Source organism: Rhinolophus sinicus, linkage group LG05 (assembly GCF_036562045.2).
Source record: "Rhinolophus sinicus isolate RSC01 linkage group LG05, ASM3656204v1, whole genome shotgun sequence".
NCBI classification, from domain to species: Eukaryota; Metazoa; Chordata; class Mammalia; order Chiroptera; family Rhinolophidae; genus Rhinolophus; species Rhinolophus sinicus.
In genome coordinates, this window is record NC_133755.1 from 31,849,680 (window position 1) to 31,877,378 (window position 27,699).

Genomic DNA, 27,699 nt, shown 5'->3' on the forward strand with positions numbered 1-27,699 from the left:
GGCACATTTGATTCTTTCAAACAACCAAATTCCATCCACCGCTAAGTCTGGCGACTACAGGGGGTGGGTAAATGGGGTGATGTTTTGGGGGATTTAAAATGAAGCATGTTCTGTGCAATGTTATGACTGATTTTCTTGTGTGGCTCTGCAGCTAATTCTTAAGAGACCTCCCAAAACACTTCACTGGAGTAAAGTCTGTACCTTCCCAAGATGGCTATTTTGAGGGGCAGCTGCCTTGTATGTGGCATCTATGCAAATCTCTGACTGCCTATTTTCACCTCCCTCTTTCTGTCAGCCATAGGTCTGGTACGGTGATGGTCACACGAGCTCCCAGGCAAATAATTGTTTAATTTAGGATTGCTGACTTCAAATTTGCTGGCTACAGTGAATGTGAACACAGTGCGTTTCAGAGGGAAAGTGTGTGGTGAGGTTTAAGAAACCGACCTAGGCGTCAATCCTCCAGAGACATATGATCACGGGCTCAGAAACATGCAGTTCAATAAGCCTCCAGGTGAGTCAGCTGCAGGTGAAAGTTGTGCACCCTTGCTCTACAAAATTGGGACCAAAAACACTGCATAATTCAAGTGAGGAGCAGATCAGATTGTTGAGGAAACGTACCTAGCCCCTGTGCTCAGTAAATATCTGTTTCTTTTGCTTTACACCAAAAAACAAAACAAAAATAAAAAAGAGGCCTTTTTATTTTAAAGCTGACTGCTTTGCCACAGTTGTTCTTATCCCTGGCTGCACTTGAGAATCACGAGAGAAGCGTTAAACCCCTAGGGCTCAGGCTGCACCCCAGATCTGTGACATTGGAATCTCTGGGGTGAGTCTGCAGAGGACCCAGGCGTCCGTTTTTAAGGTTCCTCTGAGGATGGCAGTGAGCACCGAAGGTCGAGAAACACCTGCTTTGCTTCTGCTGTAATTGAATCCACTCAGCAGTCACCCCATAGGTGTGTGGACCTGCCACTTGGACCGGAAGCTGCTGTGTTCCTCCCTCAGGCAGCCCTTGTGCAGCAGCGGCTCAGCCTCCCCATTGCTTGTGACCTTTGTTTCCTCCATTCACAGCGCCTGCAAATTGTCATCCCCTTAGAATTTTACCACCAACAAAAGACTGAGCTAAGATGGCTTAAGTAGCTTCAGTCTCTCTCCTTGACCTCCTAAAATCCATTCTGCTTCTAAGCAGCTAACCTTCCAGGTGACAGCCATATTGTTTTGGTACGTGGATGATTCCTAGGCATTAGGCATGGGAGTCCTGACATGCTAAAGGTCGGGAGACTATAGCTAATTAAACAGCCAACCCCCTTGGTGCAACTGGTGACATCTTGGAGGCTCCCCCACCAGGCTGTGTTCACCTATAAGTCAGAAACCAGGGTCATCTTAACCAAGAACTGATAACGGTTCAATGACTGACGTTAGGGATCCCTAAGCCAGGCCCGGAGCAGTGACCCACAAGTTGAGACATTTTGAAGATAATGAGGCTCTGGAATAAGGGGTTTTCCCTGGCTGAGGTGTCACGTATCCCCTGCTGGAGCCTTAGGACAGCCAGCTTTGTTTTGTCGTTTGACTGGCTGCCTGTTCCTTACATGGTTGCTTCCCTGAGTTGGGATCCAATGTTTCAGACTTTGAGTTTCCAACTTGGGGAGACTAAGTATACATTGGTGTATATTCAGATGTCCAAAGAAAACAAAAAGACAGAAACTGCTGTTCTCCGCCAGCAGCGTGGAGAGATGCAGCCCTGCAGTTTGGACCCGCAGCTTCTATGGGACTCTATGGCGTCACTGCTGCTCACACCTCCCTGCCCTGCCGCACTGCAGCCGTGGAGGCAGCCTGCCGTGAAGGCCCACTGCACTGACTCCCCTTCTTCCTACTCACACCCCATTGGTTCTTAATCCTACTCCTAACGTTCCGGGGTTTTTCCCGAGGTGAGTGGGTGCTCACTTAAGGACAGAATCTCCTCCCACCCACCCCGGAATCTTTATGTCCCTGTCTCTTTTCCACATCTTAACCCTCCTCTTCCTCCCATCGTGTATATCAGCATCCAGTTTGTGGGCAAGTCTCTAACACAGCACCGTGCCATTGAAGGGATACAGTGAGTTTCCTTGTTACCAGTGGAGAAGACTTTGATCTTAGACCCAAAAGAACACAGCATCTTTTAGCAAATTACTTAATCTCTCTACATCTCCACTTCTTCATCTATTCAATGGGGATGATAGTTCCTATCTCTCAGTGTTGTTGGGAGACTTACAGGGGAGGAAAAATGCCCTCAAACACTGTAGTTGTCATTTGTTCTAGGATCAGCTGAAATCCTTCCTGCCTCCCCAAGTAGCCTTCGCTGACCTTTTTTGCTCACACCAGCCTGTTTCTTATCTTAACCACCTATACTCTTTATTGCCTGTGCTTATTTCTGTCATTAATAGAAATGCTTCAAGTTATTGGCTTCCTAACTAGACTGCATTCTCCTTGAGAACAAGGAATGTATGCCTTGTCCACTCTACAGTTCCACAGGGTCCAGCCCAGAGCTCAGTAAACACTTCTGGGTCTGCACAAGGGGGCAGTGACCCAGGGCCCGGTTTCTGTTGTGTGTTCCATATATGAAACATTGTGTAGGACCGCCCTGTGGTCACAGGCGGGTCACCCAGAAAGATAGGAGCAGGAACTTTGTAGAAAGAGCAATTTGGAGTAAGACATAAATTTTGTAGTCTTTTCTGATTATTTGAAAAACTTAGGATAATTTTTCTTTTTTACAAGAAACTGGAGAATTCTAACATGCCATGTCTAGAATTGTCACTTAAAAACAAGCAACAACAACAACAACAACAAAAAACCTGGTCAATTGCAGTTCATTCTATCACCCATCTGGGGAGAGAAAATAAAGTGCAAGTAGTTTAGAAAACAAAGCCTCGTTGACCTAAGGAGGTTCAGCAAGATGACACAAAGAGCTGACGGCAAATCATCTCCAGCCTCAAGACAGCACTGATGTGGCGATGAAGAGCAGCTGTTTTGGCCAAAAGTCTGAATGTGATTAATGCTCAGATTAGCCAGATAATGGGATCGTTATTATCTGTCATGATGGTTTTCATTTGTAGACCTCTTTCTAGGACAGGCATACCTCGGAGACAGTGTGGGTTTGGTTCCAGACTACCCCAATGGTAGGAGAGAATGGCATTAGCACAAATTAAAGAAACAGCAACAAACACTGCAAAAAAAGTGAGTTGCAATCTTTTTGCTGGTAGAAGTTCTTGCCTTCATTTTGTAAAAAACTGCAACATCTGTGGAGTACAATAAAGCGAGGTATGCCTAGACTTCCAACCCTTTTACACTCGTCTCGTTTGATCCTGACAACTAAGACATGAGAGTGCTCTCATTTTACAGATGAGGCTATCAGGGTACAAAGAATGTATTTTCTTGTCCAAACTCAGATATCTGCATAGTCCGGTAGACAATATATTAAAACATCAGTTCTCCTAACTTCCAGTCCCCTGTTCTATTTGTTAAGAAATTTAACTTGTGATAAATTGTGTAAGGAAGTAGATTGTATATGCATCAGTTGGACTTAGGGAGGTCTTACCTTCACACTTAGCATTAATTATACTTGTTCTTCAGTGTTACTAATTAAATCATGGCAGTGTTACACATTTTTGTCTGGTCTTCCAAAAGTCAACATTAGACAGATATCTCTGGGCTGTGTCAAGTTTAACTAGCTAATCTAATTAAAGTTGTGTTAGTCCCCAGAGTGCAACTGTAAAAACAGGGTAGCTAAAATGGAGCTCATGATTTTAAAACCAAGAGACTGCGTGAGATTCTCAATCTTTTTCTAAGTGTTAAGATGTTGCTCTTTCTTTATTTCTTGCTAACGTCACTGTCTCCTACCATTAAGCCATGGAAAGTGTATTGACCTAGGAAGAGATGGGTTCTAGCCTTAGCTCTACCACTAATTAGCTAGATTGCCCTTTGTAAGTCACTTAACTGGGTTGGGCCTCAGTTTCTAGATCTGTGAAATGGGGACAGCAGCAATGCCTGTCTTGCCCATCTCACATGTAGTTTATGAGAATGGAATTAAACAGGGCGCATCCATGTGTCTCAAGAATTCTAAGAGTCTATTCACTGACTATACAGTCTTCAAGGGCTTATGCAGGTGTTCACTTTGTGATCTTGGGCAACTTACATTTTACGTCTGAGCCTCAGATTCCACATGTGTAAATTGTGTTCACAATACCTACCATAATGTGTTGTTAGGAGGATCATAATGAGGTAATATAATGTAGGGTTCTTGGTGCAATGCCAGGCACAAAAGTAGGTGTCAATAAATGTTTGCATTGTCCAGGGAACATAGTAAGACTCAAATGTCAAATACCATTGCCAGACAGAGCACCGACTTCAGACTGCCTTTCCCCCACTTGGTTCTCTCTGTCTTGTCTGCTCTTCCACTCTAAGGAAGGGGCAATGGCAAAGGGAAACTGTTCATGTAGACATTGGCGTTAATGTCACAGCCTGTGCTGGGGATCTCTTTCACCCCAGCATGGCTTCTCTAGATGCCCTGAAGATTGATCATGTGTCAGAGAGTGCAAGGGTTGGTGCTGCAGGATGGCATATAACATCTTAAAGACACTGGCTATCCTTTACCTGGCTCTCAGGACACACAGGCATGATGGGTAAAGTTTTGGTGTCCTGTTCCCTTCCCACCCTCCTTTCCTGTGCCAGGATGCCTACAAACCTTGAACAACCGCTTTTGCTCCACAGTGGGAGGTCAGGACTAAAATACAAGTGGGAGGGGCTAACATACAAAGTGTCAGTAACAGTCTGGTGCAAAAGCAAAATGATCCCCAGGGCAGGTCTGAGAGGGTGGAGATGGGTGGGATGCAGGGGGAGAGTTCTGGAAATTGGAAGTCAGGGGGAGACGAGGAAACAAGGATTAGGTAAAGAAAACAGAAGAAAGAGATGGGACAAGAAAAACAATTTCACCCATTTCACAATTTTTCTGAAGGCCCTTCTTGTCCAACAGCTATTGGACATTCCGCAGTTTGAGTACATGGTGCTTAATCCATTCAGATTGCTGGATGTTCTATTTTTTAAAAGGAAGCAAAACAATGCCTCTGCCCCAAAACTTGAAGGGTTTGAAAGGCATGGCAGCATTCCATGAACCCCCAAATACTGATTATCTGTCTAGATAACAGGCTCCAAAGTCAAACAAAAGGAGCAGCAGCCCCTGGTTTCGAAACCTCAGAGGGAGGACAGAGGGAGCCGCGACTGATTGGATGAGGCCTTGAGAGCCGTGAACAGCATTGGACAGGTTAAAAAAAAAAATACAAAAAAAACCCAAACTCATTTACTAACTATACAATACAGGTTGTTTATAGAAATATAAGAAAATACAGATAAGGGTGAAGAAATAAACTCCCCATAACCTCACCATCCTGAAACTGTTAACATTTTTGTGTAGAGAGAGGAGAGTTATCCATGGCTAAGAGCCTGGATTCTGGGGCCCACCTGCCCCACTTCCCCATTTACCTGCCAAGAGGCTGCAGGTAGATTAGCCCCTGTGAACCTATTTCCTCATCTATAAATTAGGAATAATAATAATAATTACTTCTAACGGCAGTGTAAGAATTAAAGAAGCTAAAGTAACAGGCTGGTAACCTAGGCTGGCAGGATTAGAAAGAAAATGTTTGTGTGCTCACTCTTCTGTAAACTTTGCTAGGTGTGCACTTGGGGTCACCCGCCTAATGGAGTGGCGGACTGTTCTTTTCGGGCTCTCATGGCATTTTCGATTTTTACCATGGAAATCACTCCAATACAAAATGGGATCTAAGGTTCAGTACTGGACTTAATTTGTCCTAAGTGCCTTTTACCTAGAAAGAGGATCTTGAAACAGTTTTCATCTTGTATTCCAGAGCCTTTGACATAGCCGCTTGGGTCACTGGCCATAGTTCTTCACACTTGCCTCCCCATCACTGCACCTTCACTTCAGTGCCCAGATAACCCAGGGCCAGGTCCACGGCATTGCCAGTGGATGAATTTAATTGTCAAGTCTGCTTAAGCCATGTGAAGCCCTGTCCTGGACACCGTGGACCTACGGGAGGAGGAAGGTGGTTAAGAAGACAGAAACATGCAACTGACAATAGAAAGCAGGTGGTGTGTGGCTCCGACGACGGGTGTGAGCCCAGAGAGGTTCAGTGGGACAGTTTGGCTGTACCGTGGTTTGGGGGGCCCTGGGGACATCTTGATCAGGGATGTGATAGGATGACAGTGATATTTCAGGGACTAACCTCTTCTCTCTCAATTTAGGAGCAGCTCCGAGAGAAGGAAGGAGAAGTCCCGGGATGCAGCAAGGTGCCGGCGAAGCAAGGAGACGGAGGTCTTCTATGAGCTGGCCCACGAGCTGCCCCTGCCTCACAGCGTGAGCTCCCACCTGGACAAAGCCTCCATCATGCGGCTGGCTATCAGCTTCCTGCGAACACACAAGCTCCTGTCCTCAGGTGAGGCTGGGAGGCCCCCCAGGCTGGCCCTGGTAGCAGCCTTGCCAGTGTGTCCCTCCACACAGGAGGATCTGTGCTGCGAGAGTTAGAAGGCCACTGGGAAGGTCTCCCCGCTCAGCAATCCCCAATCTGCAAAACTTCCGCCCACAGAAACACTGTCATTGGTGCTTTATTCCTTCGTGTTGCACATCTCCTTCCCAGCAATGACCTTTACAATGAATACAGCCGTGGGATGAAGGGCAAGGACAGGACCAAGGAAGCACCTGGGTACCTAGAAGCTGAAGAGGAGAGAGAGGAGAACAAGAGCAGCCTTTGCTGGCCTCCCATAGCCTTTCCATCTGGCTGTAAGACCCACACCCACTCTAGATTGACTCCCTAAGAAGTGTTTTAGTACTTCTCGGTGAGCTGCCTTCTCCAAAAGGGCAGACGTGTGCCCATAGGATCTTTACCCTCTTACTAGCCAGTATTCCAGGCAAATTATTTGGTGCCTCTGCTCTTGGTGTCCTCATCTATAAAAAGGGGTTAAAAATACTTACTGTACAGGGTGTCTGTGAAAATTAACCGAGATGATGTCTGCAAGCACCTGACACACCACACATATTCGCACTGGTGAGTCTTTGATGGATAACAACCTCCACACCAAGTCAACTCATTCTCACCCTCCCTGGTATCTCGGCAAGTCTCAAGTTCACAAAAGTTTTTCTGTTGTTTTTTTTCCTCGGAGTTTACATTCTTCAAAAAAACCATTTCCTGTTAGTCCTGGCCAGAAAGAGGTGGCCTGAATTTTCCAGTTTTGGATCCTATGTGACAGTCCTATTTAATCCGTCAGTTTTGGAAGGAAATTGGGCAGTGGGTAGTGTCCCTCCCCACTGGTTGGGTGGCATCCGAGATAGTGAGTGTGAGGGAGGCAGGTAGGGGAAGGCTCTTTTGCGGTTGGTTTATAGTTTTTGTGAGTGAACCCGGTGCCTTGGAGCTGGGTGGATTCTGCCATCCTGTTATGAAGTGGCTATTCTGGGAAAGAAACCCTGAGCAGAGGGAATCCAGTGTGAGGCTGGGAGGCCAGACCGGCATGTGCTATTCTGGGCCCTGGAGCACAGGAAGGATATGGGGGAAAGACTCAGAAAATAGGATGACAGCTCAGTGAGTCCAAGGGTTGGAGGGCTAACCCTGTACTGCAAGTCTAAAGAGGCTTGGAAAGGAGCAGACAGGACGGGGAGAACCAAGGGCAAAGGCGTGCTCTATAAATACTTTCAAAGAAATAATGCAAAGCAGCAGCAGATTCGTCATCCTACATGCTATCGAAAGAGGGAACAACGGGCTGAAGCGTGAGAAAAGCCTGGCGATGCCATCTCAGGGTACATGTGTACCTCTTTCTTTTAAAGAGGCTCGTTTTCCTGGATAGGTGAGGGCAGTGTCTGGTACACCTTTATGTATACACAGGGTAGGCAGTGGAGGATTTAGGGACTAGATGAAGACCCTTTCCCCACATCCAGAAACTTCCTTGTTGTGGTATTTACAATTTAACTCAAACATTAATTCCTTTGGGTTAATCACTGCTTCCTTCCATCACCACCCGCATTCCTCCACTAAAAGAGAGCCCGAAAGAGACAATACATTAATCCTGAGATGCCTCTCTGATTGAATTTGGACTTGCAGAATATTTCACAGATGATGAAAAGTGAGGCACAGAAAAGTTAAGGTTGCCCAAAGTCTCATATTTAGCACGTGGTGAATGCACACCAGGAACTCAAGTCCTTTTGAATCTCGATCCGTGGGAAAGACAGACACAGGAGGGCAGGAGCAATGTGCACACGTGATCAGGTGAGGATGCTGACAAGGGCGGGTGGGGAAGAGGAGGGGGAGGCAGGGCAACCAATGTTAAATGGAGATCACCTAGGGGGAAGGGAGGTGGTCCTCACACATTCAGTGAGTTGTTCCTATCCTTTCTCTTGGTGGATGGCCTGTTTTCCATGCTCTCTCACACATAAGCCTAATCTTCCCTCAGTGATCAGAGGTTGGCTTTGAGGGAACCATGAATTGCAGGGCATGTCTGCTTGCACGTATCCTGATGTGAATCCCCTGTGTGCCAGACGTGCCCAGGGAGAAAGGACCAGAGTGGCCACAGTGAGATATCATGTATTCTCACTGAGCTGTTGCAAACTGTGGACACAAACTGCCCGCCCGCTGGCTGGACTCAGCCCCAGACCAACCAGCGTCCTCAGCATGTCAGCTCCGATCCTCTCTATCCCAAGGAAAGAAATGACAGAAAAGGATAAAAAGTGTCTACATTTGACCATCTGGTCCTAATGTCCTTGGAGAGCAGTTCTCATAAAACAAGCAGCGCCCCGGGGGAGGAGGAGATAGAGGGCATTCAACAGCCCCTTGCTCTACCCTCTCTTCCAATTGTTAAAATTGTCTTCCAGGAATTGCAGGGGAGACAGGACCTTTTTCTTTTCTAATCATATTTTGCTTTTTCAACACATATGACTCAGTGCAAAGGAGTGTAAGAATTGTGGGCAGGTAGCTCCTGTGTTGGAACCTCGGTCTGGCTGCCTTCTTTCTCTGCCACCTCGTGAAAATCTCTACTGTCTTTGAGCTTGACTTGCCTCATCTCCCCGAAGGGGATCACAGTACTGACCCTGGGATGCTGTTTGAGGATGGAGATAATGGACATAAAGGCCCTTATCTAACTCTTGCCTGCCACATACTAAGCTCTCGACAGGTTATAGCTTACACATCAAAATTATTATGAACAAGTAAATTGATTTATACTAAGTATATATAAATACCATACTTAATAAGTATACTATCTTCTGCAAGCTTTTCCAAGTCAAAACAGACTCATTATTGAAACATTTCTAACAAAGGTGAGCACTAATGTTGGCTCATTTTACAATAGGAAATAGCTGGTTGCATACCTCAGAGTTCAAAAGGCTAAAAAAGACCAGGTTTTGCTTTAGAAAAGTTTCTTCTTTACTTAGTAACACGTTTCCCTTTGATTTTCACAGTAGGCTGTTCTGTGTGGGAATGTTGGAGAGGAAACCTCAACGCTAAGAAATTCAGGCTAGGAGTCTGGGCTGCGAATTGAGATTCGTATCACAGGAAGCAAACTGAAACAATAGCTTTATGATATTAGCTTCCACACTGGGCCGAGAACAGAACACACTCTGACGGGAACATCTGTGGAAATACCACTTGATTGTCTTAAATCCTCTTTCAAGATGAGCCTCACAAATCAAGACCAAATGAGCGTCACTTCTGCATTCGAAGGGCGTTAAAATAAACAGCAGTAAATATGCAAAATTGGCTTTTCACCATAAAACAGATTTTTCACTTCCCCACACTCTCCTGCGGTGAAATCAAATTGATTTTAGACAAGAGCTGGAGATTAACGTGAAGCAAGTTTTCTGAAGAGAAATGTCAGGTTTATTATTGATTCATTGGCATTTGCTTAGTGAAGACATTGGTCTTCATAAGAGATTATGTTTTCCTGATCTCTAGACTACTAAAGGGAAGATATTAAAATGTGGGGCAAAGGATTTTAAAATGTCTACCATGACTTTTTCAGGCAGAGAAAGTGGAACCAAACGGGGAAAACAGTGGAGGCAGATAATAGTTTTTGATGCCTTCTTAGGTGCCACTTTCAGACTGCCTTTCCTAAGTTTTCACCCCCTACTGTTTTTACTGGCCAACCCCTTGGCCCACCCAACCTCCACACCAAGGTCTTTTTCTGTCCTGTTGGGAGAGGAGCTGATAAACTGATTTGTGCTAGGATGTGAATTGCTAAGAGCTGCTAATGTGTAATCTCTTCTCGAGATACTGACCTTGTTCAGACTATTCTCTTAGCTTACCTCCACCCTGTGCTACAGCTTACGAAGGTCAATACGGAGAGGTAAGATAGGATAGGAAGTTATGTCGAGAACAAAGGAATGAATCTCTAATGGTGGACTTTCAGGGCCCTTTGGATGCCTGCAACGTTGGGTAACCCACAGTACTTTCTGCCAGAGAGGCGAGGGAGCCCAGGCCTACTGCCTGGTAATGGTGGAGTCTAAAGGTATGGCTAATGAGCCAGTAAGCGATCCAAAAATAATTTATTCATGGTTTGAGTGGCCCTGCTCTTGCAATCAGTATACCCAAGAAGGGGGTGGGAGGGTGGCGGGAATCTATGGCCCTGGGAGAGCGTGAGGGGAGGAATCCGTTTAAATGGAAAGCCCCTGTGATCAAAACTAAGTGACGACTGTCTGCCAGGCACATCGGAACCGGGAAGATCACAGCAGAATGGTCTTGAGAATAGTCAAAGCAATCCTGGAACTTCTCAGAATAGGAAACAAAGAGGGAAAATGACCTTGGTGGAATAAAAATGCATCCTGACCAGCAGCCGCATCGTGTGACAGCCCGGTCTCAGAGACCCTGTCAGGAGCGTCTGCCCTGCCACCCTTGCCTGCTCACCCCAGATGCCTAGTTCCCACTGCCTAGTGGGTCCCACCCCATAGGGTGGTGCTGCCTGAAGGAAATGAGCGGTGCTCCGGAAAAAGTGCTCCGAAACCTCAGCCGGAGCACATCCTGGCTGTGGGGAGTCATCAAAGCCTGTTTACAGGGCTATTTTTAGCATTAAAGAATCTTGTTGTGCTCCCGGGGCTGGGCAGGCCTCGTTCTCAGCAGAGTGCCTCTGATTTTGGTGACCTGCCCCTCGTCTCTCAGGTCAGACCCTGAAAGGTCCTGGGAGGCAAGTACCTGAGACTGAGAACCCAAGGTGATTTAAAGACCCCCCATTTGGTGGCTTATTGAGCACCTACTGTGGGCTCCTCTTTATTGGGCACCAAAGATTTCTCTCCCTTGTGTAACTTTACAGTGGTTTATCTTTGTCTTTACCACCAGTAGAGTCCTGGTGAAAGGATTGCTCTTACACCCTTTGGTATGTATCCCTGATTCTCCCTAGGACAGGACTGAGCACAGAGTAAGTGACACTTGTTCACAGAGGCGTGATTCCTGCTTTGCGTTCAGCACGCGGCAGACACTGTAGGAGCATAATAACGGTAGCTAATGAGTGAGTTTTCCATGTGCCTAACGCTAAGTCAGAGATTAATGATACATCAGGGAGGGCGTGCTGTGCAGACAAGCGCAGGGAAAGGCCGGGCAGCTTCAGCAGGGGGGTGATGTGCAGGAGCCCTGGCCCCTTGTGGGAAAGGCTGCCTTCACCCCCAGCTTTCACCCTCCGCTCCAAGCTGACAGTGAGCTAGCCAGACTATTCAGAAGCCCCCAGGATAAGCAGGTGCCGCAGGAGTAAATAGTTCCACAGAGGAAAGAGGCCTGGCTGTCCCAGGGTCCCTGGGGGCCAGCCCGCCAGCTTCCTGACCCTCCAGCCATTGTGACTTCAGTTCCAAGATGTTCTGTTTCCATTCGTGGCCCCCCGAGCGCCCCTCTCCCTCCCTCCCAGAAGCCAGCTGGCCAGCTGCTGTAGCCAATTTCGCCACCTCCTGGAAGCAAGTGTACTGGGCATGGATGGAAACCAGCTTCGCTGTGTCAGAACTGTTAAAAACAGGAAATTTTAAGCAGAACTATTTCCTCTGGGCCTAGTTAACCCAAATAAGGTTGTCTTGGGATTACTCCAGATTTTAAAGTCAGTGTTGCCACTGAGATCAAAGAAATGGAAGAGAAAAAAAATCTTCATAGGCCAGAAATCACAGGGCTGGCCTCTGCTGTCTGGAGAAGGTGGTCACCTATCTGGTGTGATTTAAATGGTGCTGAAAAACCTCTCCTCACCCATCCCCCAGATAGGTCACCACCTGCCAAAATACGCTGATTTTCCCAGCATTGGGGTCATTTCCAGGACCTTGAGTTACAGTGGTTCTTCTCCATCTGTGGTCCTAGGGCCAGTAGCGCTGACATCAACGCTAGGAACGTGTTGAAAATGCACATTCTCAGCCCCCAGTTGAGCCCTCCCTAGTTAGGACCTCTGCAGACAGGCCGATCCCGGGCCAGCTTCCTGAGTGTGTGACTTATACCGACCTGCAAGGCGCCACATTTAGAAGGGCCCTTGGCCTGGTTTCATTTTTCAACAAGAGGTCCCACATTTTTACTTTGCACTGAGCCCCGCGAATTATACAGCAGTCCTGAGCCCAGAAATCCTTGTCTTAGCAAACCCTCCACATGGTTCTGGTGCACGCTGAAAGCACTGAGTTTTCAATCATTGTCTCTCCTAAAGCCTCTGTTTAAGTGTAGACGTTAAGTGAGAGCCCTAACATTGTCAGAGGCGTCACCCACACCTGGGCTTCAGCTCATTATCATCAGCTCAGCTGACTAGTTAGTTGGCAGTCACCCTAAGCCGGAATCAAGGGTGGGTGTGTGGTATAAGGACATTCCGAGAGGGTCTCCCCTCCCACAGGCTGGCCACCAGAACCAGGGTGTGAAGAGGAAAGAATTTCCCTCCTTTTGTTCCAACATTTTAGCAAACCAGGGAAAGCCTCGGTACACTAGTCTGCACAGCCCATCTCTTGGGCTGGCCTGTCCTGCCTGGGCCTGCTCTATTCCTCTGCAGATAGCATCTGTGACTCTGGCACATTTACTGATCCTGTGAGCTCTTCCCATGCCCACTGCTTGGGCATGTGGCAGACTCTTAGATGGTTGGCAGTGTGCATTTCCAGAAAAGTCCAGGGATTTGTACCATCCCTGGCAGAGATCCGCCTATGCCAGTCATGTGTTTTAACACCACATTCATACAAGCCGTCCCATCCCCCTCTCTTTCCAGTTTGCTCTGAAAACGAGTCTGAAGCCGAGGCTGACCAGCAGATGGACAACCTGTACCTGAAAGCCTTGGAGGGTTTCATTGCCGTGGTGACTCAAGATGGCGACATGATCTTTCTGTCGGAAAACATCAGCAAGTTCTTGGGACTCACACAGGTGACACCCTCCTCTGGCTCTTTCAGAAAGGGAACATGTTCCCGTTTGGGGGTAGAAATTAGTGGAAGACTCTGGTACCATCCCTCCTGACCTCTCCCCGCACGTACCCACCGGCCCCCTCTCTGATCTCAGGCCACTTCCACTCCCTGGCATTGAGTTTGGCATTGCCGATGGCCATCCTGGTGGACAGCTCTGCTGACTAGATTAATAGGCCCACCCTTGTGAATGAAGTTTCTGTCACCAACAGCAGCCCTCAGTTACATCCCTATGTCTGGGGACCTAACACTAGATTGAGAATGTGAGAAGAACTGATTCAGTCTCCTCCTTATCACTCAATCTAGGACTAATGAAGCCCGACCTTGTTTTTGAAACAGGTGGAGCTAACGGGACATAGTATCTTTGACTTTACTCATCCCTGTGACCACGAGGAGATCCGTGAGAATCTGAGTCTCAAAAATGGTAACGTGTTCTTGGGTTTCCTTCCTTCTGGTGCCACCTGGTAGGGCACCTGTATTCTCTTTGCACATGAATGTAGGAGAGATGGATCATGAATATCATCCAGGAAAAACTGACATCCAAAAAAAAAAAAAAAAAAAATCCAGCAGAGCCTCTGAGATGAGATCGAGGGCCCTGAAAGGTCCGAGTACTCAGAAACATGTCCTCTGGCCCTGCACGGTGCCTGGTATCACACTATTAGGGCACTCCATGGGGTTAGGACACTGTCTCCAGGAGGTTTCATCACCAGAGAGTTCAGCACCTCTGCCAAATAATGCCACCCAAACCGGTCAACTCATCTGTACCAAAGTGTTCATGGGAACTGTTGCAGCTGTCTATTGCTATGTAACAAACCACCCAGAATGTAGTGGTTTAAACAGTCATTTTATTACCTCTCACAATTCTGTAGGTTCTGTGAGTGGTTCTTTTGTTCCATGTCATGTCATCTGGGCTGCCATTATCTGGGGACCAGGCTAGGTGGGATGACCAAGATGCTTACCCACATCTCTGGGACCTTGTGTCTGGAGGCTGGGGCCAGCTGGGATACTGGACAGTTGGACCTCTGTCTCACTCCATGGAGTCTCAGAGCCTCTCTCTCTTCACCTGGGATCTCCAAGGTAGCCAGACTTCTTACGTGGCAGCTCAGGGTTCCCAAAAGTGGAAGCTGCTAGGCCTTCCCAAGGCTTAGTCCAGAAACTGGCGCAGCGTCACTCTGCCCCACTCTGTTAGTTAAAGCGAGTTACAGGCCAGCCTCAAATCAGTGTGGAAGGAACTACACAGGCCATGAATATCAAGAGGAGTGGCCCATTGGGGCCAACCTTTGGAGACTAGCTACTCCAGGAGCCAAGAACTAAATTTGGTCCCCTAGTGGAGATAATAGGACAGGTAGTTTTTGATGGAAAGAAATTTAAAGGTCTAGTGTACAGTACTCTAGCTGTGGGGGCATCCATTAAATACTGATGGATGGGAGGCCCATACAAACAGAAAACACTGTGCAATGACAACTGAAGTTTCTGGTTCATCTCATGTAACTGGGGACATTCAATCAAGGAAAGGGATGAATGGGGATACTATAAGAGGACTGAGGCTTTGGGCGGAAGTGGGGCTCAGTGACTTTAACGATCCCTTCTGAACCTGAGATTCAATCACTGTCCTGGGAAGATTATGCCCATGTCTAAACATCCCCTTTAACATCCTTCACCTGTCACTGCCATGGGTGTATGCTTGTCCAACCTGAATAACAGAAGCCATGATACTAAGCCTGCAAGGTTTGGATACTGTTACTGTACACATCGCAAGAGCAGACACTTTCTTGGCCCACTTCCACCCTTGTTACAGACCGAGCCTGCAGTCTGAGCCTGCAAAATGCAGACTTAAACCCACCCCATCCCGCCCACTGACTTCTCGTGCAGCGCCTCTTTTCTCCCCCCTGAAGGCCTCGGGCCACCTAGCTCCTAGAGTCCAGTCTGGAGAGCAACTGCATGGGCTGTTCAATACCTGAGCTGTGCTGCAGAGAAAGTCCTGTCTGGTTCTGCGGGGAAGGAGCTACCAGACTTTCTGAATCGCTTTCTAAAGCAGGTGCTTGAAGCCTGAAGAAACCAGAGTCTCTTATATCTTCTCTACTCCAGAAACCCTTCGGTCCTTGGGTTCTCATTCTCAGACTGACCTTAGTCGCGGTCTGAACATGTGACCTGAAGCAAGTCACTTCATTGCTCTGTTCCTTGGAGTCTTTCATTTCAAATTGATGGTATTGGACCAGGCAAAGTCTAGGACCTTCCAGCTCTCAAGTGCCATGATTCACAGCATGATAGTACTCTATCTGAGCAGAACTTTAGGTCTCTTGGTTCTCGTGAACTTGGTATCAAACTCAATGAATCAGCAAGCAAATGCTTATTGAAGGTGCCGGCCTGAGTGGACTCATGATCTGGAAGCAAAGGGTTAGTGTGAGCACCTGGAGGAAGATAAGGTCAGGAGGCAGATTGTGGAAGCCTTTGAAGGCCGGGTGGAGGTCCTCGAACTTTATCCTGTAGACAGAGGGGAGCGATTGAAGGGTTTTGAGCAGGAGTGGAGTAATCTGATTGGAACTGTGTTTAGAAAGATTATCGAATGGCAGAATGGCAAGAATCCAGAGTCTAGCAAGTTAGGAGGCCACAATAATAACAACCTAAGCCACAGCCACACACATCCCCAACACCAGAGCTGGTCCAAGAGGTAGTGGGTCCAATCTCGTATGAGATTACGAGAATATCTCATGATATGCAAACCCCAACTATGAAAATTAAAATTGTAAGAAACGTAAGTCTGGGAGTCATGGTTTTATTATCATGATGGAGGAATATTCTTTCTTAAAAAGAAAGCAGATTCACCATTTGGTCCATTACTTAGTGGGCTCTCCTAAGGTTAAGATAGATTCAAAGGTGACACAATCCAGTGGTCACACAGATCTTTGGGGATATGTCAATCAAATAAATCCCAGCCCTCTGGAGGTTTAGGTGCAGAGGCTGGTGGCCATGCCTGGAGGGAGGGGTGTGAGTATTTGAAACAAGGCTCTGGATTGTTCTGTGATGCTAGACAGGTGGTAGGCATGTACTTGGGAGGCCCAGGATGGGGACAGTGGATTAGGCAGAATTTAGACATGGATAAGGGTGCTCAGATGACGCATACTGCATTCACCAGTTTGCTTGACAGAAAGTGGAGAAAGTTCTGAATGGGCAAGCTATGTGGAGACTATAAGGAAGGAAGCTGTATTGTTTGTCTTGGTGATTTATTTCATTCTGGCTGAGAAAGGATATGATCCATGTTGAGTTCATCTTTGGAGTGGACTTGCTCAACAAATCCCAGGAGGTTTGGACCAGAGGTGTCTCTTGAGCTTGACATACTCGTATGTCACTTTAGGGAAAAGGCTGATAGTACATTATCCTGATTGCAGCTATTGCTAGTTGAAAATAGAGCACAGGAAGGTTCCAGTTTCTGCGGGACACGAATGAAGAAAAGACAGTCATGTCTGAGGGACAGTTCTAATCTGAGAGGCTTGTCCCCTTGGATAATTGTGGTCTCGCCCAGACTGTCCTTTGGAAATTCCTCCCAGGAAACCTGGGCCTGCCCCAGCAGAGGTTTGCTGAGATTATGGCTAATAGTCACTCACTGCCTCACTGCTCTGAAGGGAGCTCTGACCACGTGGCAGGTGCAGTGGACATAAAAGAGCGGAATCGTCCTACTCCTTAGGTGCTTATACTCCAGTTGGGGGGACAAGCTGGAGATGAGAAAGCTTTAGTCCATATGCCAACATGCTACTCTGCATTCATGGCAGGCTACAGGTGCTAAGACAGCAGATACTTGGGAAGTACAAACAGTATGTTGCCCAGAAAATACTGCACTGGGTCCCTCTTCTGAATATAAGTGAAAAACTAAATTCTGCTGATTCTCTCCGCTGTTCTCCATCCAGGCTCTGGTTTTGGGAAGAAAAGCAAAGACATGTCCACAGAGAGGGACTTCTTCATGAGGATGAAGTGCACGGTCACCAACAGAGGCCGAACTGTCAACCTCAAGTCTGCCACCTGGAAGGTAGGACCGTGTCAGGTGTGGGTTGGAGCCCCTGATGTGCCCCCACCCCATGCGCTCGGCCCCACATCTGACACTCCATGGCTGCTCTTCAGGTCTTACACTGCACTGGCCAGCTGAAGGTCTACAACAACTGCCCCCCTCACAGCAGTCTCTGTGGCTACAAGGAGCCCCTGCTCTCCTGCCTCGTCATCATGTGTGAGCCCATCCAGCACCCGTCCCACATGGACATCCCCCTGGACAGCAAGACCTTCCTGAGCCGCCACAGTATGGACATGAAGTTCACCTACTGCGATGACAGGTAAGGGCCTGGGAGGGAGACAGTAGTTGTGCTTGTGGGTATCGGTGTGGGTCTGGGGCATAAGTGTTGCATTGCGGGGTGCAAGCTTGTGGGCCTGTGTCACTGTTTCATTCCATCTGTGCAGCTAAGGGGTTCTGAATATCATATTGGGTGGTTCCCCACTGAGGCAGCCACACCGTCTGACTGCAGAGCTGTTCTGGTGTGAGACTCTGTTGTCATTTTTGATCACTGGGGTGTGTACATGTTCCTCCACGTATGTGTCAGACTCCTGAGGAGATTTCCAGGCCAGTCCTCGTCCCCAGGAGATGACTGTCAAGAGAGGTCCATCAGCATTCCCAATTCAGAGGCCAGCTGGGCGTCCGGCTTCTGGCTTCCACGTGTTCTCACTGCCGTGCGTTGTCTGCCTTTACTGAGCTCCTCCCTCAGTCTTTGCTCCTCCTGTGTCATCTGCATTCTGGCCGCTGCCCAGCCTCGTTTTGAAGGCATGTTGCTGAAGGAAGCTAGGCCAGACTCTAATCCTCAGCGCTGAGCCCAAGTGGAAATTCTCTTAGGGGAGAGTGGAGTGGTTAAGAGCATCGACTCTGGGGCAAGACGGCCTAGGTTCGAATCCAATAGGAAATGTTCTGTGTAAGTATTCTCACCCTCAAGGGTTTCTTTCTTAAAGTTGTCAAAAGAGCACCGAAAACATGGCATGTGTGAGCCATGTCAGCTCTAGTTCTTAAGTCGAGGTGAGGTGGAAATAGGCCTGGCTGAAGTGAATGCCGCTGTGACCTGCTGATCAGTGTATCCCAGACACGCCCGTCAGGGCGGAGATCTCTCAGCCTGGCCTCAGCTTCCTGCAGTCTCCAGAGCCGCCATTTTTTTCCAGTGGCACAGTTTTTGCGGTAACTCTTTGCTACTCAACTACTCCCCTTTTTCTAGGGTTTCTCAAAAAACCCTGAGGTCTCAGCTTCCCCTGGTTAAAATGGAGATGATAATACTTTCTCAGCCTGTTTCTCAGGATCATTGTCAAATGAGATCATGGCTATAAAAGCACTTTGAAAACCATGAACACCATACCTGGTGTGAAGCTTTTTACTGCTTCTGTCTTACTCCCTGTCCTTGCCCTCCCCCGAAGTAAGTCTCCCTACTAAACCCAAGGGCCAAGATCACTTCTGGAGGCACGTAGTGGCTTGGGGCCTGCAAGAAGAGACCACCAGGAAGAAACTGCCTTGCCTTCCTAGCCAGCCACCAGACCCCTCAGCCTTCCCTATGCCCACCCACCTTTCTCTCATCCACTGGACATCCCTGGGTTTCTTCATGGGTGGGGCCTAACTTTCCAGGCTAGGCTGAGTTTCCCTCCCCTGATTCTAGACTGACCTGATGTTGGCTGGTGCCCCTTCTTAGAATTGGCCACCACTGCAGACGCAATTTAAGAATTTTTATAAAAGTGCCCTTGTGTCATTCCTGTTTCCCAGTTCTAACCACCATAAGTGCCAGCACTCAAGGCTGTTGGAGGTAGTGAGTGGTTATATAAGTAGAAATAAGCGCTTTAACCTCATAGGGAGAAAATGTCACATAGGAAGCCCTTCGTCCTGGAACTGACACAGTCATCATTAATTACAGTCGTTAGTACTGTTATTATTGTAATGATGATGATGATTAGAGAGAAGATTGCTCCAAAGGCAGACACCAGAGAAATCCATGTTGTGTGTAAGGTTATTTATCAGATGGAGTCTTTGTATGCACATGAACATTCTGGGCAGAAGACAGTTTTGTAAGGTGTACCCCTCTGCGTAGTCTTCCAAGATGACAAGGGAAATACCTCTGCAAAGCCCATGTGTCTCTTCTCTGGCTTCCAGGTTAGCCGGTGCTCCCAACTGTTAGCCATATAGCCTGGCAGCAGCTGTAGTGCTATGAATGATGAAAGCTGCGTGTAGCCCCTGGGAGTGAAATTCATCCCTAATGTGACCTCACACGCACTGAAAAAAACCCTACTGGGATCCTAGAAAATAACTTGTCATTCCCTAGATAACAGAAAAGAGGGATTTATATTTAAGCTTAAGACTTTGCTCCCTGTTAAAGTAAAGGGGGGGAATCCTCTGGAAAGGGTAACTCGAAGTTATCCTTCATTCAGTACCTTATTTTGAATGTTTCAGGTTATTTCCTGAAAGCAACTAACCTTTGGATAAAAGAGGAGGGGAAAAACATACAAGGAATTGGGGGCCTTAGAGTGGTTAAAGAGGCAAGGGACACAGAAAGGAGAGTGACCCTGCACTGAGTGTTTAGTTGGGTTCAGGGATGGTGGCCAGAGTCCATACTGGCTTGAAGGAACCTGTGATTTAGGGCTTTGTGACTCAGAGTGTGGAAGGGGATATTGCCTGTAAGTTCAGCTAGATACATTGAACTTTCAGCAAAACCTTGCCTTTCAAGACACCTAGTTCCATGGCCTAAATTCTGAATTCAGTGGTGCTGGGGAGATGAATGCAGAGGTATTTGAATACATAGAATGCTGCACCACGCAGAAGTTGTGTTTAACCGCTTAGCAGATTAGTTCACAAGGGCACAGGCGTGGCTTAGACAGTTTATAAAGTGACTATTTTAAGTCCTTAATCCCTAAGTGTTATTTCTCGATTATTTTGATGAGAACTGGGAATTTTTAGTGTTGGTAGCTTCTTTTGTTTTCATTGTTTGTATTGGGATGGGAGAAAGCATATGCATCTTATCTCTCTCTCTCTCTCTCTCTCTCTCTCTGCCCCCCTCCCTCCCTCTTTCTCTCTCTATTCCTCTCCAACATATTCTTTTTAATACCCTTCTGAGGTCAATGTTTCAAAAACCAACACTTGCATATAATAGCTAATGGGGGAATTTCCATTTTAATAATGGAATTCACTAGATTTAATGATATCTGACACACCTTAAGGGCTATGATTTCCCACAAAGCGAATTATTTTCCCATAAGGAAAATTAGAAAAAATCTGATGAAAATGTAAGGCAATTCCAAAATTTTGAGGCTGTTTTGTGCTTTTCCTTAGATGTATTGAGACCACAAACATAATCAAACAAACAAACAAACAAAAAAGAAAGAAAAGGATCGTGGAGAAAAAAAGAAGGGAGAACAAAGAGGAAAAGGGGAAAAGAAATAAAACAGAAAGAAGAGAAAAAATGACTCAAATCTTGTGTTTAACTCTCAGGTTTCCAAAATCAGCTTACCTGAAACCACCTATTGTTCTGAAACTCTGAAACTGAAAGAAGGAACGCAGATGGTTCAAAATGCATTTGTCCTGCTCCTTTTAATAAAGGGTCAGAAGACCCTATTAAGTCCTGTATAAATTATCTGAAGTACGGTGAATATTTTAAAAAGCAAATTCTATAACAATTTATGTGTCAGTCATATTTGGTATATGGCTGACTGCTCCCAACAGGGAGAGTTGAGTTGAGTAGCAAGGTTAAAGAAGAAAAATGTCCCAGTTACCAGTGTAATTAATAATCTCACCTCCATTTATATACTCTGTTTTCTAAAATACTGAGTAACCAATTAATGAACTGTTATTTATCGAGCATCTGCTATGTATCTAACCCTGTGCCAGAGACTTTTATATCAAAGAAGTAAAAGAGTTGGTTCCTGAGCACTAAGAGTTTAGAGTTTGAGACACAAGCAACTTAATGAAACCACAGTGAACAGTACATAATAGAGCATCCCATTCACTCAAAAGGCAGACAAAATTTGTTCCCAAATAGTTTAACTTTAAAATTGGATGATTCTTCAATTCAGATGGAGGTGCCATCTTCTGGCAAAAGAGAATAACTGTGAAGGAAATCAAGCCATTAAGGAGCGCAGGACAAAAATCTTGTCAGTTTTATGAGTCTTCCTGTATCTTAGAAACAAATTATAAAGGCAAATTATGTGAATAGGATCTGTATTACTGAGGGGGAAAAGGCATCAAAGTTGCAGTAAAAATTTTAAATTAACAAAGAAGGTCACGTAATCTTTACAAGTAGGATTTGAGAGCAACCCTGCTTTGTCATTGAATTAGGACAGCATAGGGTGTAATAATAGAAGTTTAATAAGCTAAGATGCCTGCATTTCAAATTCTGTGGAATAAATTTATGGTGATTCTTTATCTACAAAAAAAGTGGCACGCAGAGCAGGGTCAAGCCAGGACTGAGCCAGGGCAACCTGCCTATGAATAAATTCACCCCACCCGTAACACATCACACTGACACAGTGGAAACTGATTATCCATTAACTATAGAGCCGGTTGTATAGATTTCACATAACCATGTAATATTTGAGGAAAACACAAGGCTTAAGTAATGTTATTTAAAACAAGCAAAATCTGGATAAAAATATATTGCAACAGAGTTAGTGAATATATTGAAATCTGAGTTAGTGACTAGTCTGGACATTACTAAGGAAATGAAATTTCAAAGTTCCTAAGCACGTATAGAAACCAGAATGAGGCGAATCAAGTGTTGCCTAGGAGAGGCCATTGCCTGAGGGTGGAAGGGAAGAAAGCAGACCCTTAACGGAAGTATGGTTTATTAACAAATGCACTCTTTGGAAAACAAGCAGGTGGTTTATCCTCTTAAGTAGTTTAAATATTCTAACCATCTTGTTTACATGAACAATTGACCTAGCGAATCCATAACTCCTGTGGGGACCAGGGCAGAAACTGCAGCCAGACCTTGTTTGACTCCAGGCAAGGGTATCTGAAGTCAGGGAGCTTGCTGCCAGGTCCCACATGGACGGGTACGAGGCAGTGTCACTGGGAAGAAAAGCAAGCCGTCTTTGGCCTCCTTGGATTTCTTCTTCATCTGAGATGCTGCCACTGACACTGCAGCCAAGAGGATAATTTTCTTCCTAGCACTCGTCCACAGGTAGTCCATGTTGAAAAGAGCCTCTGAACATTTTTAAGGGTAAAGAGCAATTGAAGAGCCATGACTAAGTGTCATTTTACATTACGAAGGCGTATCTAACTCAGAAATCCAGACTCCAGTGGTCCGACCCACATATTTACTTGGGATAATATTAATTTCAGAATTTAACAATGCTTTTTCCTCTATATTTTGTTTTCTTTTTTTCTGTCTTCCTTCTTTCTCTGTCTTCTGGTTGCCTGTGTCTACAGCTCCCTCCCTAACTTCATCCTTGATCTGTTTCTTTTTCCACTTTATTATTGAAAAGGGACCTCTATTCTCATTTCTCAAATCTGGTGAGTTAAGCCCTTTGACATTTCCCTCTTCTCTAAAAAACAGAAGAGCCCTACTGAGTGGACTTTTTTAAATTTATGGGTGACCCCAAGCTGATATTTTCCCCAGTGAGTCAGGAAACCTTAATTAGAAAGAAAAAAAATAAATAGTTTCCCTGCCGTTGATGGAGAGAGCGGGCGAAACTGTGTTATCACAGCCCAGCTCCAGAGGCTTCTGGGAAATTATCAGGGAAGGCCCTTCTGTGCTGTTGTAACCGACCCTATAAACAAGCTGGGTTCATTAACCTCCCCACTGGCGTCTGTGTGCCTACAGATGAAGGCGAATGACCAGTAGCTTTAAGTTGGGGTTTCCTGGCTTTGTGAAGTCTGACAACTTGAATGTTCTTCAATTGTGTTCAGGGTATACGTATTTCCCAGTTTTTATAGTAGTTTGTTTAAAGGAATGAAGAAAGAGACGTTAAATATTTATTTTAGTTGACAAGATAAATGAAGGCTGCTGCTGGGAAGATAGCTGGCAATTCTGAAATGTAGGTTTGTTTGTCTACTTCCAAAACATGCCTATTGTGTGCCTTTGAATGGATGGTACATTAATTAGATTAAGACGACTTTTATTATGAGGCTGACTAGAATAAACATTTGCTTTGAACATTTTAAAGATTCTAATCTTGAAAGAAAATTTAATTTCTTCAAGGAGTAGAATCAAATCTTTCCCAATAGCCTCATTTTTGAGTCTCTAGAAAATTCTAGATCTATCTAGAAACAGAAGCAGCTTATCTGTCAAATCGGTGAGCCTGTAAATGGCCAGCTCAATGTCAGCAGAGCCTGCTGGTACAATTCTGTTTCCCAGGCTGCTCTAGAAAGGCACTGGTCCTGACAGAAAAGCTATTTGGTTGTAGGAAAGGAAGAGCCAGCACTGTTCAACTGTCTCCTTATTCTCTCCCAATCTCTACTTAGCTAAGGTACCATTGGGCACCAGCCCTGGGGTCAGGCTGACCAGGGCCGTGTCCGTTGCTGATGAGTTCAGAGACATCTCTGCTCAGAGCCGAGTAAGGGGACAGAGCCTCCTAGTCTGAGACGAGCTGGCTGGTGTAAATGAGCTGGTGCAAGTGAGCTTCTGGAATCTCACTGGAGAGATTTCCATTGGGCTCAATCAGCTGAGACCTATGCTTCTCAGCCCTGTTGGACTGTCCCTTGTCTGACAAAGGCTTTAAGCCTGCAAGGCTCACCCAGGCAGACAACTTGCCTCTTCTCTGCCTTTGTCAACACCAGACACACCTTCCAGAATGAAGAAAAGATAGATTGAATGTCATGAGGGGTTCTGCTCAGGGCTGTGTGTGTGAGCACCAGCCTGCATTGAGACAGTTCATCATATTCTTGGAGGACAAGTAGAACATTGGTACCCAGATTCCTTAGCAGTGCTGAGATAGACAGTGCTGTGGATGTACGTCAGGTCCTCAGAGAGAATCAGTCCAGCAACCCAAGTATTTACTGAGCACCCATGTAAGGGAGGCCAAAGGAGAAAATGGTCCCTAAGTTCAGAGGCTGATAGCCTGGGATGTGGAGAGACAAGTACATAATTCTCTGTGATATTCACCTGTGAGGACTTCATGAGGTGACACTGGCAGAGGAATTGGAGAGGGCCTCATGGAGAAGGTGAAGCCTTAAGCTGGCCCTGCCATAGTCAAGGCTTAGAAAACGGGAGAAGAGGAGGCATCGAGGGACTGTGAGGAGAGGAATCCTCCAGGCAGAGGGTACAAGACAAGCTGAGAGTGAGCTGCAAATCAAATTGCTTGGAAGATAGAGACTAGATGCTAGGGGTCCTTGGAAGTTAGGCAGAGAGTTTATTTACTCTTGATGTGGTCGGTAATAGGGAAAGCTGGGGATGTTTAAATAGGGGAGTGACATGATGGAAATAATATTTTAGGATGATTTATTCTGATAGATGTATGCTATCAATTGGAAGAGGAAGGAGAGTAGAGACAGGAACCCAAGGAACCACTCCTTCTGCTTTCACTTCTGCTGTCCTCTCTATACTATTCATCTCCAACATAGATAAATAATGAGGCCATGGCTGAAAGTCATGCATTCTGAAATAGCGGTTAGAACGATGAGAACAGCATCACTTCTAACTTGTGATAGGCCAAATTCACAAGACAATGAGCCCATTAGAAAAATGCATGAGATAACAAAGATTATGAAAAATAATACACAGGGTGCCAAAAACATGTATACACATTTTAAGAAAGGAAAAAGACTATATTTAAATCACGCTGATGGTAACCACTTTGAGCACCTCTTGTAATTGCAGAAGTCAAACGTGACTTGTTATCTTTTGTTATTGGTATAAAACAATTTTAATACAGTTCTTTTCCTTTTTTAAAATGTGTGTACATCTTTTTGGCACCCTCTGTATTTAGGTGTGACATGGGAAAGTGGTTAATCTTGGGCAGGGCTTGTTTATTTTAATGACTCCAGTACAGAGCAAAGGGTCCTTGGAGTGTTAGGTGATTCTTCATGGAGCTCCACTTTTGCCTTTTCTCTGCCCACTTCCCATCAACAATAGACACCTTATAAGATGAAGCAAGGGACATTTGGGACAGCCAAGTCCTGTCATTTCAGAACTTCCTGTTTACCAGAAAGTGTAACGAGGAGGCACATTTCTACAACTGTGATTTTGTATTTCTTCTCTCAGCAACTCCTGCCCTCCCTCCTGTAGGGGACAAGTAGAAGAACCCAGAAGGCAGACTCCATGTCCAAGAGGAATCTGAGGTCCCCAGGCAGGACATGAGGAGAAGCACTCAGAGGAGTGAAGCTTTAAGCACAGAAGGGGTTCTCCATGTGTGGGGTTCATCCTCACTTACTCTGTGGTTCACACACAGACAAATGTCATCTCTATGCTTTTCCCCACTTGGGGCCATGTAATTTTCACTTTTCATTTATATCACCCTCTATTAGAATAAGCTTGATCTAGTAGGTAATCAGGAGGTCCTGGTTTTCATTCTTGCTCTGATCCCTGGACACCTGTGAATATCAAGCAAAATGTCCTCCATCTCTGGATCTCTACCCCCTCATCTGCAAAACCTGGGGAGTGGGGACTGAGAGCCCCTTCCAATGGTTGTTGGAGACTAGGCATATGTGTATATTAGGGTTGGGGGGGTAGGGCGTCCCCTGAGGAAGTGCTTTTCCTTCTTCCCCAAACATGACTTCAGGAAGGGCAGGAAGCCTGGAGTGTTTTCATCTGAATGTGGTGCATTTCATTTACCTTCTGGGTTTCTATAGCTCCTTGAACCTCTGTCTACGTTCATATGTTTTCTTTTCCCCACAATTTGTTTTCCTAATATATTTTTCAGAATCACAGAACTGGTTGGTTACCACCCAGAGGAGCTTCTTGGCCGCTCAGCCTATGAGTTTTACCATGCACTGGACTCAGAGAACATGACCAAAAGTCACCAGAACTGTAAGTCCATGGGGTACCCTATGTGGCTCCCTTGTTTCTGTGGAATTTGGCCTTGAGTGGGGTGTGACTAGTGAGACAGGAGAAGACCTGGTCACTTCCTTCATAGAGCCACCATCTTGTGCAGCAGAAAGACTCATGCCCTCAGGATGGTTAGCGCACCAAGGCTGCCACCAGCCTTTAGTACACCTTCATGCAAATTAGGAAAAAGACCTATTCCTCTAGGGGACACACCGGCGTCAAAGCATACAGCTGGGAGAATGGAAGGTGGGCTGAATCTCAGACTCCACAAGCAGCCTCTGCTGAGCACCCTTGCAGAGTCAACAGTCTGCACAGCTCTGTGGAACAGCCCTGTAGCGAGTAACACAAGACAACATGTAATCACCTTGGATTATGTGCTGCAGAAGCAAGTGTATCCATTCAGAGAAGAGGAGGGCTGGGAAAGTTCAGGAAAGAAAAGGATAGAGCATTTGAGTGGACACCTTGAAGGATAGGGGAGGATTGAGTTAAACAGAGGGGAAGGTAGTAGGATACAAATGTAATAGATGTGTTGAGATAGACATGGTTCTCGAAGACTTTGCTGGCTGGATCAAGAGAGCTAAGTGGTAGGAGGCTGTCCAGGTAACCCAGTGATGGCAAATGGAAACGGTGCTTTTCAGCTTGTAAGAAACCTGAGTTATGAAAGACTGTAGAACAGGACTGTCCAATAGAACTTTCTGCAATGGAAATGTTCTACATCTGCATAGTCCACCGGTGACCTATACAGTGCTTGAAATATGTCTAGTACAATTGAGGAACTGAATTTTTTAAATGTAATTAGCTACACTTGGCTAGTGGCCACCATATTGGACAGGGCAGTTCTAGTGCATTCACGTGGCCATATTCCCAGGTCAGTCTTCCCATTTGTAGGTAACCCAAGACCATTTTCTTGGGTCTACAGCCTATCAACCTGCAAGGACTCTGGGTTTATAACCCTATACTTGGCCCACTGAGGGTCGTAGAAATTGATAGGATTGGTATTCACCCTAAGGGATCTCATTTCTGGGGGGGAAGTGGCTGTGGGCTCCGCGGAAGCCAGGTGGCTCATACCTTTAGCTACAGTGTCTCGCATAGTGTCAGGTACAGTACAGGTACTAAATGAATGACAAACCCAAGGGCAAAAAACATATTTGGGGAAGAATGCTTCAAAATAAGTATCCACAGTAGTGCAAACAGAGGTGCTGAGAGGATTATGGAAGAATTAAAAATGGGAAGGTAAGTCTAGGAAGATTCCCAGTGGCTCTGCTGGTCTGGGGCCCTCAAGAGTAGCTGTAGCTTGAAGTG

The 27,699-nt window shown here is 46.1% G+C and overlaps 1 protein-coding gene across 2 annotated transcripts in view; it reads left to right on the plus strand.

Moving 5' to 3' along the window:
- Nucleotides 1-27,699, plus strand: part of EPAS1 (endothelial PAS domain protein 1) — an 81,068-nt gene that overhangs the window by 37,788 nt on the left and 15,581 nt on the right. The window contains exons 1-7 of one of the 2 annotated variants that reach the window (XM_019748605.2): nt 6,092-6,129; nt 6,286-6,476; nt 13,225-13,376; nt 13,751-13,835; nt 17,317-17,435; nt 17,528-17,733; nt 26,273-26,379. In XM_019748605.2, the coding sequence (XP_019604164.2) occupies nt 6,107-6,129; nt 6,286-6,476; nt 13,225-13,376; nt 13,751-13,835; nt 17,317-17,435; nt 17,528-17,733; nt 26,273-26,379 (883 nt within the window). In that variant the 5' untranslated portion in view covers nt 6,092-6,106. Of the gene's footprint in view, nt 1-6,091; nt 6,130-6,285; nt 6,477-13,224; nt 13,377-13,750; nt 13,836-17,316; nt 17,436-17,527; nt 17,734-26,272; nt 26,380-27,699 lie in introns of those variants that run through there. The other variant, XM_019748604.2, reaches the window with a different exon arrangement.